Below are 18,545 nucleotides of genomic sequence, written 5' to 3' on the forward strand. Positions count from 1 at the left end.
ATTCGTTTCTGAATCGCTGTCTAACTTCGGTTTTGTAGGAAGTGTCATTTCTGTACGGTAGTAGTATTATTTATTCTATGGTCACTTCGGTTTTGTAGGAAGTGTTATGTCTGTACGGCAGTAGTATTATTTATTCTGTGGTCACTTCGGTTTTGCAGGAAGTGTCATTTCTGTACGGTAGTAGTATTATTTGTTCCGTGGTCCGTGGGCAGTGGGCACGCTTGTGTTTGCCTCTCACGTGGAGTGGCGGGCTCGCGCGTGTTGGAGGAGCGCGGCGCGCTGCGCGAAGGCGGCCGGGCAGCGCGCGCACGAGAACGGCCGCTCGCCCGTGTGCGTGCGCATGTGGTTCGTCAGGATCTTGTTCGTCTGCAACAATAGGTACATATATCGTCGTCGTCGTCTTTGGAATTCACTCCCTCTAAATATTAATCAAGCTCCAAGTAAGTTTTCTTTTAAGCGGTTGTTGCGTAAGCATTTGCTAAAACAAGAGTTCGAATAATATCCATCATTATTATATTTATAGTATGTATTGTATAAATATGTAGTAGTTTATATATATATTATTTATTTATGTAGTTTATATGTATAGTTTGCTTTTTTTATATTCACTGAATAGGTATATTTCTCTCTCTGCACCAATTGTAGATGTCTGTTTGGCCCTATGGTTGACTGGTAGAGAATGCCATTTGGCATTAAGCCCGCCATTTGTACATTTTTGTATATACTTTGTGCAATAAAGTTTAAATAAATAAATAAATATATGGGGCATTATCTATGAAAAGGGATATTATTGTCGATGGCGCTTACGCCATTATTAACGATGCTCCGATATTAATACAATGCCGCGCGACGCTGAGCAGCGTAAGCGCCATCGACATTGAGGTCCCTTTTCATAGATAATGCCCCATATATAGAGATGGGCCGAATATGGACTTTGCCGAATACGAATATTCGGTTTAGCCCATACCGAACACAAGGGGTCATCCATTAATTACGTCACACGTTTAGGGGGAGGGAGGGGGTCAAGAAAATGTGACATGGGGGAGGGGGGAGACACAAACTTTGTGACGTCAGTTTAACTTCATCAGTAACCGAATTTTTTTTTTGATTATTTTATTCGCTGTACATTTAAATAACAAGTTTTTAAAACGATAATCGTTTTTATTCTTTTAATTTTCTTTCCTAAGCAGTTTTGGGTTATAAAATAACTAATATTTATATCGTCAAAAATATTTAGATAAAATATTAATAATACTTAGGTACTTACTTACTTAATTCGATTTGGCGATTTCGTAGAAAAAATGTGACGTCACACTAGGGGGCGGGGTTTGCCAAATGTGACCAAATGTGACAAGGGGGGGGGGGGAGGGGTCAAAAAACCTAGAAATTCGTGTGACGTAATTAATGGATGACCCCCAACAACAATTGTGCAATTGTGTACTGTAATGTATACGTACAGTGAACCCTCGTCCGCACATGTAGCAGATCTTGTTTTTGGGCGGGAGGATGCCCTCGTGCACTCTCTTCCTGTGCTGCACCAGGTCCGCGTTGCGGAGGAAATTCTGGAACAACGCATTAATATTCACACATATATACTTGGTCAAGCAAATCTTGTCAGTAGAAAAAGGCGGCCAATTTGAAGAATCGCGGGTTAGCAACACTACGTTTCAATTGTTCGAAAATCGCATGTTATTTATATCGTATCTGTGGAACTGTTTTGTTTTACGGCCTTAACACACTATTGCACCGCGACCTTGGTGCATCGCACCCATAAGTGAGAGCGAGAAAGAGATATCTCTTTAGTGTGTTACCACTATTACATTTCATCGTCGTTCGATGTAGGTACTTTGCTGCTTTTTGTTCTTTCCTAGGGATACCATACTTTAGTTTGCTTTACATTGCTACTGACATATCCAGCTTGACAGACTATATATATATGTAAGTTTACAAAAACCAAGTCACACAGTAAAATATAAAAAGAGTACATTTTGTAGACAAATTTAGGATTCGAATACAAATAACACAATATAAATAAGGGGTCATCCATTAATTACGTCACACGAATTTCTAGGTTTTTTGACCCCCCCCCCCCTTGTCACATTTGGTCACATTTGGCAAACCCCTCCCCCCTAGTGTGACGTCACATTTTTTCTACGAAATCGCCAAATCGAATTAAGTAAGTACCTAAGTATTATTAATATTTTATCAAAATATTTTTGACGATATAAATATTAGTAATTTTATAATCCAAAACTGCTTAGGAAAGAAAATTAAAAGAATAAAAACGATTATCGTTTTAAAAACTTGTTATTTAAATGTACAGCGAATAAAATAATAAAAAAAAAATTTCGGTTACTGATGAAGTTAAAGTGACGTCACAAAGTTTGTGTCTCCCCCCTGCCCCATGTCACAATATGTCACATTTTCTTGACCCCCTCCCTCCCCCTAAACGTGTGACGTAATTAATGGATGACCCCTAAAACATATAATAAATAAAACGAGTATAGTAAATATACTCGTACTAAAGCTACAGTTGTTATTAAGTTTAAAGGTTTAGTTCAAAACTTGGGGGCTCCCCATCACTCATCACTCGGAAACAAATATATGTGTTTATTACACAAATAAATATCCTTACCGGGATTCGAATCCCGAACCCAGGACCAATGAATTTTATTTATACTACTTATTCAGTGCCGTCGATTGGACAGAAACGGCGCTAGACAGAGAAGCATGGCGTTCCTTAGTGTCAGAGGCCAAGATCCACTTCGGGTCGCTGCGCCACGGCTGTAAGTAAGTAAAGTCTATTTCAATAGAACTTGCTAACTATGTAAACAAACCGCCATATTGAAATTGTCTCTGAATGATGAATTTACTAGTGATGGGCAAGACTCCTACTTACTACTTTACTAATGTCAAACCATATCGAATAATCAAATACCAAAAGTAAAAAACAAGTAGTTACATATTTTTAATTTGTTTAATCATGATCAGAAGACAAATTAGTACTAAGAATGATGTATTGATGTATTTTATAACCGCGGCGGTAGGTACAGATCATGGGTTGGGTAGTGTGTAGCGGGTTTATATCACAAACTTTAGTCACAACACTACCCATCAAAGGCAATTGTAGAATTTAAAAGAAACAAAACCGTCATTCCATCAGGTCCTCATAACCTAACTTATGAACCCATTTTAAACTTTTAATTGAATATCCAAGATACAGTTATATATTTATGTATTTTACGGTACGGACCGTTTCAATAGTGTATATGTGTATGGTTTCAATGCTATTTGATGAGGTGGTGTAAAAATTCAAAGACAGTGATAAAACAAAGTTACGTTGTTTGTTTACATAGTTAGCAAGTTCTATTGAAATAGACTTTAAGTATATAAGTACTTATTCAGTAGTGTAGGTACTGTATTTTTGTATTCTGTCCAATGAGAGGTTAATAAATACGTACCTACTCATAAACAAATGATTGTAGCTTCCTTATGGTCTGTTTGCATGATGGGCGAGATAGGATCATGGCCATACCACAAAATAAGTAATAGTACTACCGTACAGAAAGGACATTTCCTACAAAACTGAAGTTTGACAGCGGTTCAGGGTCGAATCATGATATCCCTTTCTAACTTATGGCACTATCCCTTTCGACTATTTAGGGTTGTCAAAATTCAAGCGTTTTTCTTATCTGTGGTCGTGCACACAAAGGGACGTCAAGTTGTGTCAACCCTAATAATTGCTCGGAGCAATGCTGAGCCGAACGGAGCAGGAAGTCAGGAGTTTCGCACCCCTGCTTTTGGCCTGTTGGCGAGATAGATTGGCCATGGCCTTACACCGCGCGGTCTACAGTTAGTTCCCGATTCACTGGATTCTTGTTTCATTCCGCATTCCTGACAAACGGCCACAGTTCCTGACGTCTGGTAACCCTAATCGGGGGCTAACCCGGTCTACCGTTACCTTGTCGCACTGCTGGCAGCGGTACTTGTACTTCTTGAGGTGCACGAGATCGTAGTGGTCCTTCATGTATATCTTCTTCGTGAACACCTTGTCGCACCCGGGGCATGGGATCCTTAACATAACAAATTATAACTATTAAATTCTACGCCAGCATTTCCCGAACTATAGGTCGCGACCCATTGGTGGGTCGCAAGCCAATATTGGGTGGGTCTACCGCGACCCACTCAATATTTGGCGCGCGTGAATGAGGCGAAACACGTGTCGAATGCGTGTCGAGTATTGTTCTTTTGGTGGTGGTTTGTTATATTTATTTGCGTATTTATTCTTGCGGTGGGAGGGTGGGAACATTAATTGCATGTAAAAAATACGCATTGAAGTATAACGGGTTAGCACTGATTGACTAGCACGTCATCTTTTCGCGGATTAGCAAAGTAATATTTTTGATTTTTAGCTTAAATTGCGACGTTTCAGCTGAGTTGCACCAGCTGTGGTCACGGAAAGACTGACGTCCCAGCAAATAATAAAATAAATATGTGTACAAAACGCGAGAGTTTAAAGTGTTAAATATTGAGTGGGCCGTGAAACATAAGATAACATTTCGACCGATCGGGCTACCTGAGCGTTATCAATAATATTTTATACCCCCTTTTTAGGACGGCCAAGAGGTGGGTCCCGATTTTAGCAGTTTTTGTTAGGTGGGTCGGAGCCCAGTCAACTTTGGGGACCACTTATCTTCTTATCTTATCTTATTGTTGTCGGGGGCCCTTGCGGATACACTTCGACCCATAGGGATCTTTTGTGCAATTACCCCCTAGAAAAGATCCGTCAACTACTCAAGAGCTTTTCCCACCATATCCATGTGCCGGATGATGGAGCTCATGGGTAGCGTTTTGAAGCCCTTTGGTTCCAGATATCCTGCTCCAAAGTCCATTCTTTGTCTGGCGAGGGCGTGACATTCACACATTAGGTGTTTAACTGTCTCTTCCTCTTCGCCTTGGGGACCACTGCTCTACGCTATATGCCAAAAACACCAATTTTATGCTAAAAATGCCTTACATAATTTTGGAAAAGAGCTGATACTCTTCAAACTGCTGGATCGACTTTTATCAAACATAGCTAAGAACCACCGCAAGGAAACTCGCTTTTACGTAAAGAAAACAGCGTCGAAATCGGTCTATCCATTTGAGAGCTACGATGCCACAGACAGACATCTGTACTTTCCTTTCCACAGGCAATTCTAACAACCCCGAACACAATTACTTTGCGTTGTTTTATCACAGAGTGCCCATGGCCACCTCCTGTCTCCATCAGATCAGCTCCATGTCATCATAATATTGCATTGTCATCCGATTTACATATGTATGCAAAATTTCAGCTCAATCGGGAAGTGGGTCAAATTTAGCTTCTAAGATTTGACCCAGTAGCTACATACATACATACTAACAGGGCAAGTTAAATAAAAGCTTGTAATAAAGTAGTTTTGGTCCTAAAACTCAGCTACCTTCTATGCCGGTCGCACTCGGTGTGTCATACCTAATACATATTCATACTACTGTTATCGTAGTCTAGCCCTCGGCCGGTGGCGCGCGCTGTTGCTGAGGTGCCAACGGTAGCGGTACACATCCGCGTAACGCCGGTCGCACTCGGTGTGTCATACCTAATACATATTCATACTACTGTTATCGTAGTCTAGCCCTCGGCCGGTGGCGCGCGCTGTTGCTGAAGTGCCAACGGTAGCGGTACACGTCCGCGTAACGCCGGTCGCACTCGGTGTGACATACCTAATACATATTCGTACTACTGTTACCGTAGTCTAGCCCAGAGGCGTATTTACAAATTTGGCGCCCCGGGCCATTTTGATTTGCCGCCCCCCTTCATCAGTGACGATAAAGTATTTTATTTAAGAAAAAAAAAACCTGCAACAAGTACCTTTGGGGTGTGAAATAAAAAAAAACTAAACATTTACCATTTACTCACATAGGCATTTACATTGTTTTCCTATGTACAAATTGGTTGACAAAATCATCAATAACGCTGTCGTAATTTAAAACGTTTGTCAGCTCAGCTTCTATATTAAGAAGAGCTAAGCTATTCAGGCGCTCTCCGCTGATAGTGGAACGTAGATATTTTTTTATTCTTTTGAGTGCAGAAAGGTGACGTCACTAATGTCACTATTCTAGATACAGATTTATATGGGCCGTTTTTGTCACTCAATGACGATGCGACCTCGTTATATTTGCCTGATCTGATCGGTGACCGGTGGGTACTGCTGGGTTTTGGCCATTGAGAATCAAGGTGAGATATGGCAGTCAGGCTGGATATAGCTAAGGAGTTCGGTCGGGTCTGGCATCGAGTCTGCTCGAGGGACTATATGTTATACAAATGGATCGCTAGCTTTCACATGAGCCGTATAGTAGACGGAAGCTGCTCCGATAGTGTGGACATTACCGCTGGCGTTGCACTAGGTTCTGTGCTGTCATTGCTGCATATCAATGATAATCATTGCTATGCAGACGACAGTAGTAGGGATGCGTATTACACAGGCCGTACCATTATCCCTCATTCTGTGGTGCTGGAAAGTCATGAAAAGTATTGTATTTGTACCTGATATCGAGAGCACTCTATCTGTACTGAGTTTCGGCATGGGATCGGAACAATTTAGTGAGATTCAATACCACGAAGACACAAGAACCGCCCGTATGTATATAGTCAGATGGGTAACAAATAATGTTAGGTACGTACGTGAAAACGCGAGCGTAGCGAGCGCGAAATTTTTTCGAGAAAATAGTAGGTACATTTTTAGGGTTTCGTACTTTAAAAGGAAAAAAACGGAACCCATATAAGATCACTTTGTTGTCCGTCCGGCCGTCTGTCTGTCTCAATATAAAGGGTCTTGACATGACAGAGGGCGGCAAAATCGACAAGGCTTGTTATTTAAATTTTACAAATAAATAGGGGAGCGACAAAATTCTGGTCGACCCTATCTGAACAGCTAATAAAATATTTTTTTGACCCAAATTTGCCGCCCCCTAAAATCTGCCGCCATAGGCTTCAGCCTACTCAGCCTAGTGGTAAATCCGGCACTGCGCCGTACTAATACTTTTGAACGAAAATGTTGCTTAATTTAGGTACTTGTTGGTAGATATTTTTAGCAATTGGTGGGGTTTGAAGCGTTCGTTTGTTTATTAATTTAAATGTCAATTAAAATATAATAAAAAATATAGCTAAGTTTGATTATAAAAGGCGCCCAGAAAAAGCCGCAAGGGGGCGGCTTCGCCGCCCCCCTGCGGCCTGCCGCCCCGGGCCATGGCCCCCTTGGCCCTATGGTAAATACGCCCCTGGTCTAGCCCTCGGCCGGTGGCGCGCGCTGTTGCTGAGGTGCCAGCGGTAGCGGTACACGTCCGCGTAACGCCGGTCGCACTCGGTGTGACATACCTAATACATATAACTGTTACCGTAGTCTAGCCCTCGGCCGGTGGCGCGCGCTGTTGCTGAGGTGCCAGCGGTAGCGGTACACGTCCGCGTAACGCCGGTCGCACTCCACGCAGTACGCGCCTTGTGAAGACTCCGTGTGACACACCTATGACACGACACACACATAGGGGTTAAAAACGTTCGGAAAAACTGGCGTATTTCCTTTGGACATTATGAAAGTTAAAAATTAGAGTACATTATTTAACGATTTCATCAAGAAACAGAAAGATTTGGACATGCATATAACTCTATAAGGGAAGGTACAGTCAGGGCCTGCAAACTATGCTGGGGCCTTTGGGCACATAAGAATTTGGGGCCCTTTTGGAAAGTAATGAAAGCGAATTAAACTAACTTATTTTTACTATGGTCTTCTATTTATTATGGGTAATCATAATCAAATATACTGTTACTGTCTGTCCTTCGGGCCCCCCTGAGGATGGGGGCCCTGGGCACGGGCCCCGTGTGCCCTTGTGGTAAAGACGGTACTGGGTACAGTAAGAAAATAGAGTTTAAAGTCCATTTATTTAAGGATGTTCAGTATGTCCACAGAAAAGACGCAATACCTTAACTCAATACTAAAAAGTTTTTGACCATTAGGTACATGACTGAAAAGCTATGCGGTATACAGTCATCTGGAATGCAATAATATGTTACAGTATACAACGAAGGCCGCAAAAATATGTAATCTTTATTTGGAGCACAATAAGAGCGTGTCACATATTTATGATATTTTAGCGGCTTTCGTTGTATTGTATTGTATTATTTATTATCTCGGGTATAGGAAATAAAACCTAGAGTCCATAAGGACTCTATTGTTTTAAAATATTTAATGTACGACTCAGATTTTAGACTAGTACTATATATTAATTAAATGTTATTTTAATAAACACAACAACTACAAGCACGTACCTTATTATGTAACCATAATCCATTGTATCGGGAAAATTTCTTATCACAAAGTTTGCATTCAAAAGGGGAATGTTGTTTCCTGCAGAAAATAACAGCATTTTATATTGGACAGGGGCGGCAGTCATAAACACCTAAGGCCCAAGGGCTTATTTATAGCCGCCGAATTCTACACCAGAGCAATTGACGCCGCAACAGAAAACTGTGTAGGGACATGGCGGTGACGCGTATTAGAGTCAGCATTTTCGGTATACAGTCGAAGGAGCATTTAGTCCAGTCAGTCGCTCAGCGCATACAGTGCGCACATACTTAATTAACTAGTTCGATATCGCGGCGCCGCCTGGTCCTGGTCCCGTCCTTGTGTATTTCAATATATTTCGTAACCTTCTGAGATTGTGTTTATGGAGTCAGAATAAATCGGTGTTAAAAGTTAACCTTAGTTTACCTCATCTCCCCATAGGGTCACCCATACCTAAAACTGCGTCACGAAAATGATTTTTTAGTATTTATTAAGTTTTTTATTATTGTATATATGTGAGTTTGTAATGTATGTATATATCTATGGGCCTTAGTAGCCTGAAAATAAATGCTTTGATTGATTGATTGATTGATAGTACTTCATCAGTTCGATGAAATTTAAACCATATTCAATTGGTACAGAGGTGCATTTCTTGTTCCGTTAAATTTTCAAACAAATAAAAACTCTATCCCCTACAATATAGGTTCGAATTTCAGTGGCAAATTTTGGGTTTTTCATTTGTATGACTGGGTCTTAGGAGGATAAGCGACCCTGCGACAGTGGGGAGACACTGCTAACTTCGGGCAAACTCGGCTCCGTTCGGCTCAGCATTTCTCCGAGCAACTATTAGGGTTGACCCAACTATTGTCCTTCCTTCGCGTGCACGACCACAGATAAGATAATGGCTTGAATTTTGACAACCCTAAATAGCCGAAAGTGATAGTGCCGTACATTAGAAAGAGACAGCATGATTCGCTGTCAAACTTCGGTTTTGTAGGAAGTGTCCTTTCTGTACGGTAGTAAAATAAAATAAAATAGCCTTTATTTACAGAACAAAGAACATTACAAATTATCTCTCTATTATCTCCCATCTTTTGTATTCTTTGTCTGCTTGCCCTTCGGCAAAGGCCTACTTACGGTACGGTACTACGTACGGTAGTACTATTACTTATTCTGTGACACAACACTATGAGTAGGATGTAGTGTGTTGATATGAATATGACAGAAAGTTACCTGATATGGTCCTTGATGCAGTATCGCATCTTGAAGCTGACGCCGCAGTGGTCGCAGACGAACCTCTCGTGCCACTCCTTGTAGTGCTGGAAGAATTCCCGGCGAGACCTTCAAGTAGGACAAATGTCACGTTCTCAATCAAAAGGTACCACTTTGTCGCTTACCATAAAGACGACATTTGCTTTCCTTGCTTTCCTTTGCTTTCCCGGCATTTTGCCAAGGCTCATGGGAGCCTGGGGTCCGCTTGACAACTAATCCCAAGAATTGACGTAGGCACTAGTGTTTACGAAAGCGACTGCCATCTGACCTTCCAACCCAGAGGGGAAACTAGGCCTAGGTCAATTCTTGGGATTAGTAGTAGTTTTTAGGGATAGGGTGCAAACACGCAATAGGAAATGATATGGAGCAATCAACACGCTATCTTGAGAGGCACTTAGAAACTACCAATGTACCATCTTACACTCTGCCGGTCGTCACACGTGATCTATTGACCAGGACGTTACATTCAATGTTAAAAAAAGGTGACACTGTCGATGCTTTTGACATTTCGCCAAAAATTATTTTGTGTCTGTGGCCTGTTATTGGCGACATACTTGTCATTCTCATAAATACTATTTTTGAAACTGGTACGTATCCTAGCGTGCTAAAAAACACAAGAGTGTGTCCAGTTTTCAAGGGTAAGGGTGACAGGTGTGACGTCAATAACTATAGGCCTATTACAATAGTACCCACCATTTCAAAAATGGTAGAATCTGTCCTATCGTCTCACCTTATGACTCATATAGAATCGAATAACCTGCTCACCGAAAACCAATTCGCTTACCGACAAAAAATGTCGACAACCACCGCGACATACAGGATATTCGATTCTATCATGACAGGGTTAGACGATAAGGATAAGATTGCCGCTATACTGTGCGACTTGTCAAAGGCATTTGACGTCTTAAATCACGAGTTATTGCTTAAAAAATTGAAAATGTACGGAATCAAAGGCAGTGCCCATGAACTGTTTACCTCATTCTTGTCAGACCGCAAACAAGTCGTGAAATTACTCACTGATGGCAAGTCAATCCAGTCTGATGCAGGAGATATAAATATTGGTATTCCCCAAGGTTCATCCCTTGGAAATACCTTATTTTTGTTATTTGTCAACGACCTGCCATCGAATATTGGAGCTGGCTTGTCTGTATTGTTTGCGGATGACACAACTGTGTTAGTTGGTGCAAGCTCTTATGACCAACTGGCTTTAAAAATTCATGATGCTTGCAACCAATTGGAGGCATGGTTCTCAGCAAATGGGCTATTGCTTAATTATACTAAATCAAATATTATGTTGTTTTCTGGTCGAAAGGTTCAACTGCCACCGTGCATGGCTAACTTTCCGATGCCCATGTGCGAAAAGAGTAAGTTCTTAGGGTTTATGATTGACAACACTCTAAATTGGAAGTGCCATGTAGACAACCTTTGTGATCGATTGGGTGGTGCGTCGTTTGCGTTGAGAAAACTGAAACCACTTATCTCAGCAGAAGCCTTAAAGCAGGTGTACTTTGCGCATTTCCACTCTATCATGGCATACGGCTCACTGCTTTGGGGCAATTCAACAGATGCCAAAAGAGTTCTGATAATGCAGAAACGCGCAATACGTACACTTGCCGGTGTGAAAGACAGGCACCCTTGTAAAGAGCTTTTTGGTTCTCAACGTATAATGACGCACTACTCACAGTACCTGTTCGATGTACTGATATATGTAAGACAGAATATATCCCAATTTGCACGCATTAACTTTCCGGGCAAACTGCTTCGAGCTGCAGGGCGTCTGAGAACAGTTCCCCGTCGCATGGCACTTTCAAGAAAGAACCCACGAGTAATCGGCCCTACTTACTACGAGCACCTACCTGCCGCTCTGAGAAATGAGCCGTGTGACGAAACATTTAAGCGCAAATTGAGAAACCTTTTGTTGGATAACCCTCTGTACTCTGTAAATGAGTACATGGAATTGAATTTGTAACAACATATGTAATTTTATTTATTATTAAATTGTAGATTTGTATTTTAAACATGACATTTTGTTCTTTTGTGATATTTTTATGTTTAAATTCGACATTTTAATGACAGTTACAAATTATTTATGTTGACATCGACTTTAATGTTAACTTGGTTTATATTCAATTGTTTGACATGTTTTTCTTTGTACATGACGATCCTTATTGGGAGACATAATTTTATTAACCTTAATATTTTTTATTTTTAAATATATAATGTCATTTTTGACGATCATGATGAGAAGATAAACATAATTTTGACGAATGTAGCAAATTTATAGTGTAATTTTCATCTTGAAATAAAGAAATCTAATCTAATCTAATCTAGTTGTTAAGCAAAATGCCGGGATAACGCGAGGAAGAAGAATATTCGCCCACTCAATATTCGCTCGCGACCCACCAATGGGTCGCGACCCATAGTTTGGGAAATGCTGCTCTAGAAGCTACCGATTTGACTGCCAGTATGTTCAGTATAGTATGTTCAGTACAGTAAATTCAGTACAGTATGTTCAGTACAGTATGTTCAGCGAAAATAAATGTATCCCTAAAATTAAGTAACAATTACGTACCCAAACTTCAACTCGCACTTGACGCACTGCAGCACGACCTTATGCGTGCGCGCATGGACGCGCCGGTGCGTGACGTGGCAGCTGGCAAACGCACACAGCGAGCAATCGTGCGTGTAGTAGTGTCGAGATATGTGCGACACAAGGGAACTTTTGTTGGGTGCTCGAGTGTTGCATATATCGCAGGTATATGGGCCTATAGTCTGGAAGTAGGTACAAATTATGTTTTGTAAAAATTTACATCAATTTATAAACAAAGAAATCCAAGTAATTAATCACATAATTTATTTAAAATATTAAAATAGCATAAGTATGCCTTGTTGTAGTAGCTACATTAAAATTATGTTTCATGAATGAAATATCAATTGATAATTACCTACCATTGCTATACACTGAAGGAAAATGTTGTGAAGAAACCTGCGTGTATTGACAAATAGATTCAAAGGTGAACCTATGTAATGTGTTGTGTTCTATCTAATCTACAATTAGACTGGTATGTAGAATACAGCCCAAACTCACCCTCACCTCACCCCCTACGGTCAAGGATATTGATTTCATACCTAGTATCAGTGATCATGAAATTTATGAAAGCCTCCAGATTAGATTAGATTCCTTCTTGACCATACAATGAGCGCAGGTCTTTGCCCAACAGTGGAACATACATATGTAGGCCAAATTTAGTGAATGGGTAATGATATTTATTTTTTATTATTTATATGATATGAAACAAGCTACTTACCTCACTATGATGTTTCGCTATATGCCTAGCCAGACAATTTTCATCCTTAAAACCAAGCACACAGCTTTCACATTTAAATTGACATGATAAATAAAATTCACTATTTCTTTCCTTCTCTAAACAACTTTTCAGTTCTTCTAAACTTAATTTGACCTTTCTAAATATTTTATTCCTGTCAATTACTGTAAATTTAGGCTTTTTATTCAGCAATGCTCTTTTCAAAGTCCACTTATTATTTTTTACTTTTACAGTTTTTTTAATCTCTATGCCCTCTGTTTTCACCAATTCTATGTTATCTGTGGCATCTGAAACGTGACCAGTGTCATGGATATCATCTGTTTCAGATTTTGGGTCTGTGTGTGTTGGTTCATTTGTTTGTGTGACATAGATTGTGTTAGGACTTATGTCATTAAATATGACTGTTGTTAGATTTGACAAGGTTCCATATGCCTGAAAAAAAAACTTTGTTAATGATGTATATATTTATTTATAATTAAAGAATAATAACTAAATTTTGAGGAATATGCTGTGAGGGATAAACTAATCCCAATAATTTCCTGTATGGGTTAGAAGGTAAAGGTAAAATGGCAGTCCCTTATGAAAATCTATTGGCTTAGATATTAACTGAGTGGACCCCAGACTCTCTTAGTAAACAATGGCTGGCAAATGCCAGAACTTCTATAATTCGTTTTTTTAGCATTAGAAAAAAGGTAAACAATCTTGACGTGTCTTTTAATTGAAAAACACTTTTTAAAAATCAGATACTATTACTTATGAAAGCAAAAGAATATAAATGACCGTATATGATTCATAATTGTTACGTATATTTGCCGTAACTTATTTTTAAAACGTGTTTTTCAATTAAAAGACATGTCAAGATTGTTTACCTGTTTTTCTATGCTAAAAAAATGAACTATAGGCCACCAGCCACTTACTGCTAGGAAGATTATGATCAGAGAGATTCACTTAATCTGATGTAAACCAGCTATATTCTAATTTCACAGACAATACAAACCTGCCCCATTTCCAGCATTTCAGAGGCTCTGAGCACTTGCTTCTGGAAGGCAGCCATCTTTGATAGCACTCCGCTGCACTCCCAGCATATGTGCATTGATTCCATGTTGCAGTTCATCTAGAAGATAATTATTTCGTTTATGGTAACTGATTGATTTAACCTGACCAAAACCGGTTATCCCAAATTTGAAATTTAGATATGATGCAGTGGTACTGGATAGCCTCTATCATCCCAGTCTTAATACTAGTACAAATTACCTCCAGCGAAATCCAATCACTATTAAATTAAATGTAACATACTTTTGTTTTGTTTTATTCAATTTTAAAATGAAACCTATTCTATTCTATTTTCTAATACCATTGCTTCAAAGTTGACTGCCAATAATTATTCTTGTATGATGGGCTAAAGCCAGGGTCTCCAAACATTTGACCAAAAGGCTTCTTACCAGGATAAAATGTTCCCTTTTTAAAACAGACAGACACTGCAAATCTACCCCAACAATAAATAAAAGTTAATTTATAACATTGTACAATATACATATTGTAAACTTAGTAACTTTCAGTAATTCCACCAGAGTACCTTGATCTTAGCACACGTAATAAATGTTACTGGCATTAACAAAATGTTGCTAATGGTTAAGAACCAACTTGACTCTTATAAGAACCGTTACCAACATTGAATACACCATATACAACATGATATACCATATTCTATGAAATTAATTTATGATTGTGATGATTACTTACCCAGAATCCAGTTTGAGGGGCTATTTTTCTGAATATATCTACATATTCACCTAATGAGGTAAGCATTCGACCAAAAGTTAGACATGTGTGGCACTGAGACTTGTCTAGTTTATATTCATATTTAATGTCTTCCAACTGCATCATTCTAATCCTAATTTACACTTTACCTATGTTTAAACTACCTATTTTCCTTCCAGTTTAAGTTAGCTTCACATTATTTACAGTTAAAACGTTATAAATATCTGAATACATAATACAAAATCAAATTGCAACTTTTTGATTTTGTTTTTATCACATTCAAATACCCGCGTATAAGCAAAGTAGGTGAAAGTATTAGACTTCGTATCACCATAGCTACCTTATTTCAGCTGTTTTTGCAAGAAATGACTTTAAAATTTGGTTGTAAATAGCAACAGTCTCATCAGGTATTGTAAATTTATTTTATTTTATTATAAGATACAAATAAATAATAATGTGATTGATTACATTAGGCTAACCTCCGAACGCATCCCTCTCATGTCACTGACATCTTGACAAGTGACACACGTTCGGAAATCATATCTTTTAACATTTTTTTAAGCTTCATGTCTCTGCTAGATTAGATTTACTTCGTGATTCGTGTGATCAAACAATCGTATTGTTAAGGCCCCAGTACACAATGGGCCATCGCCGGCCACTCCAAGGGACGCAGCCATGCGGTAGAATGAGATAGCAATACCACTGGCTCCCTCTAACGCATAAATACGTCCCTTGGAGTGGCCGGCGATGGCCCATTGTGTACTGGGGCCTTTACTCTTTCTTTATGTGGCAAGCGAAAGAGACAAACCCACACTACATAAATACAAACGACCGAGTGAACATGGAGTGAGGTAAGAAATGACAAAGACAAATGTGTTTTTGACAACCGAATTTGATGGACTACCGCGATCTGTGTCGGTTTTTTTAAACGAATACGTAGCACCGCAGCACGTATCGTGTCTTTATTCTATTTTCTTATGTAGAGAAGAGAAAAATTGCACGAGCAGTATAATATAACTAATTTTACTGAAAAAATCGTAATATCAATAAGTTTCCGTATAGTGAGAGTACGGATAAACACGGTGAGGAATGTAGTCGTTTTTTCACTTTAATTTCCTTTTGTAATTCTCTGTTAAAGCCTAGGTGTTATTCACACAGTTTACAGCAATAGGCGAATGCTCTATTATCATCCTCTGAAAACCTTCTGGAGTTCTGGGTGTGAGGATGGTCACTGGACTCTGCAAAGCTACTTCGTGGTGGAACAAAAAAAAATGTTGTAGCCATTTTGTAACCGACATTTTAAGTGACCCATCACAAAAGAAACAAAAGAAAGAAAGAAGAAATTATCATGGACAAAAGTAATTGTAATGTTTCAAAACTTCAATTTATTGCAATATTTTTAATTTTATTAAATTGTACAACGGGACTTAATCGCGTATTCTCCGCGACCACGGGGACAACGCCGTCCTCGAAACGTCGGAGGTAAATCTTAAAACTTTAATACGCGTTATGTCCCGTTGTACAATTTAATATTGTGTAAAAATCGTGAAGGTTAAATCAGTATTTTTAATTTTTAACATATTAATTGTGTTATAAGGATGATGGCTCAACAATACAATAGAAGTAATTTTAATCAAGACATTAAGAAGGATTCTAACGAAAGCGTAATTGAAATGGATGTTTGTGAGGCTACATATTTTATTATAGATTCTATATCTACTCAATATATTGATGCTGATGTCAAAGATAATTCAAATAATCAAGAATGTAAAGTTGACGATGAATCCAAAAACAATGGTGGTGTTATTCAAGCAATGAAGAATATAGAGCTTGTAGAATCTGCTTCTATTCAGAATATGAGTGATGAGAAAAATATTTATGATTGTGCACAGGAAAAAGAAAATAGTGTTCATACCAAAAAGAATCCTAAAACTAAGCTAAAGAAACCGTATATACCACCAACGGTGCCAACATCTAGCCGATGCCTTAATATTTTTAATAAAGCCCAAGAAATACTAGAGGCAGGTAACATTGAGAGGCCAATACACACTAATGTTGCCATACAATTTCCTGAAAACCATACTAAAGAGACATATGTAGAATTACTATGCAAGATAGGCGAGAATTTGCAACTGAAAGAAATAGATGGCGCTATACAAATAAAAATAACAAATAAGACACTTACCATCCCAATTGATCACTTTCATGGTTACTTACACAATGAAAATGACATTTGGTGCATATTGTGCCGTGTCCATATTCATAAAAGTGATATAGACATACACAAATATGACGTGCGTCATATGAATAATCTGATAAAGACTGTAGATTGTAATGGTTTGAGAAAGGTAATCAAATTTACTATACATAAAAGATGAAGGAATATAAGAAACTAGTTTCTGCCTGTCAATTTGTCTGCCTAATGATGATTGGAAGAAATATCCCATGTCTTTCTTCTAGCTTCAAACAATCTTCTTACCAAATTTCATTTAAATTGGTTCAGCGGTTTAAGTGTGAAGAGTTTTATCAATCATCAATTCATCATCAGTGATATATCACGGTGGTATATCAAATTGAAATAGTAATATGGATACCCCTTTAAGCCTACTATACATTTTAAACAGCTCTAAAAAATGCTAACATATTTGTCATTAAATAAGCAATTCATGAGGTCATTCAGTCTGAATGGCAACTAAAACCCCAATCACTGATCATCATCATCCCATGCAGACGAAGTTGCGGGCAAAATTTTATGTCTAATAAAATGACATACTCATACCTTATTGTATTTTTTTTAAATAAATTGAATATTTATATTATCATGTATATTTTTTGCAGGTACACTTTTCCTACAGCCACTGCGTCATTTGTAACCTGGGCTTTAAAAGCAAGAAAGCTTCCGCTGCACATATCGCCACACTCTGCCACAAGAAAACTTTTCACAATCAGTGATAGTTGCTGTTGAACAAACTAGTGATAAGTTTCTTATAAGTATAATAAGTATAAGTATTTATTTGCAAAGAATAAGTAGGTACAATAGTGTCTTAGGTGGTAAGTGACAATTGGTGCTTATTCTGCTATTTGTACTATACAGATTGTACTAGCATGCAAAAATCTTAAAACTACTACAAATCTGGCTGTATATCTTCAGAGAGGAAATCTTTTTCTTTTTTCTTGTCATAATCTTTTTGATACAAGTTATGTTAATTAAATTTACATAAATTGCAGAACTTTTTTTTCAACCATCGTCAGGCTCACTCCGCGATTTCGTCGCGTCGCTACAAGTACATGCGGCCACACAAATTTTGGTGTCTAGCAGTAGTAGTTGCCGGGTTATTCCTACTAGTTACCAGTGGTAACTACTGGGAATTTTTTTCCCACCTTTTACCACTGGGAAAAAAATTCCCACCTTTTACCAGTGGTAACTACTGGGAATAAAAATTACCACCTTTTATCAGTAGTTACCACCAAACCGAGCTAGTGTTTACTGGGATTTTTTTCCCAGTAGTTACCAGTGGTGGTGGGAAAAAAATTCCCAGTAACAACAACCACTGGTAACAACTTGGTGGTAACTAGTGGGAATAACCCTAGTTGCCGCGCACCGCTACAACGGACTGTAATAAGTATCACAGTGAACTCACAATGGTCTTAAGCGCCATAGACGCTATTGGCGCTTAAGTCCTTTATGCCAATGTCCGCCATTTTGGAATAATTCTAAAAACTGGGTCGACAGAAAAAAATATCATAGACCTGCACAGAACCACAGAATAAATTAATAATAGTACTACCGTACAGAAAGGAAACTTCCTACAAAACCGAAGTTTGG

At 38.7% G+C, this 18,545-nt stretch overlaps 1 protein-coding gene and 1 long non-coding RNA gene across 2 annotated transcripts; one reads left to right on the forward strand and one right to left on the reverse strand.

Moving 5' to 3' along the window:
* Positions 1-162: 162 nt before the first annotated feature.
* On the reverse strand, positions 163-14,923 carry LOC134802376 (zinc finger protein 436-like). Its single transcript, XM_063775010.1, has 10 exons — positions 14,702-14,923; positions 13,956-14,072; positions 12,941-13,390; positions 12,205-12,404; positions 9,594-9,701; positions 8,345-8,423; positions 7,417-7,541; positions 3,962-4,073; positions 1,458-1,562; positions 163-366 (listed from the first exon to the last, which is right to left on the reverse strand). The coding sequence occupies exons 1-10, from the start codon at positions 14,843-14,845 to the stop codon at positions 235-237; spliced, it is 1,572 nt and encodes a 523-aa protein (XP_063631080.1). The 5' UTR covers positions 14,846-14,923; the 3' UTR covers positions 163-234.
* Positions 14,924-15,658: 735 nt separating this feature from the next.
* LOC134802211 (uncharacterized) lies at positions 15,659-17,888 on the forward strand. Its single transcript, XR_010145810.1, has 3 exons — positions 15,659-15,801; positions 16,317-17,067; positions 17,558-17,888. It is a non-coding gene; the product is annotated as an uncharacterized LOC134802211 (long non-coding RNA).
* The last annotated feature ends 657 nt before the right edge of the window (positions 17,889-18,545 follow it).

The sequence above is a fragment of the Cydia splendana genome, chromosome 24 (genome assembly GCF_910591565.1).
Source record: "Cydia splendana chromosome 24, ilCydSple1.2, whole genome shotgun sequence".
In the NCBI taxonomy this organism is placed as follows: Eukaryota; Metazoa; Arthropoda; class Insecta; order Lepidoptera; family Tortricidae; genus Cydia; species Cydia splendana.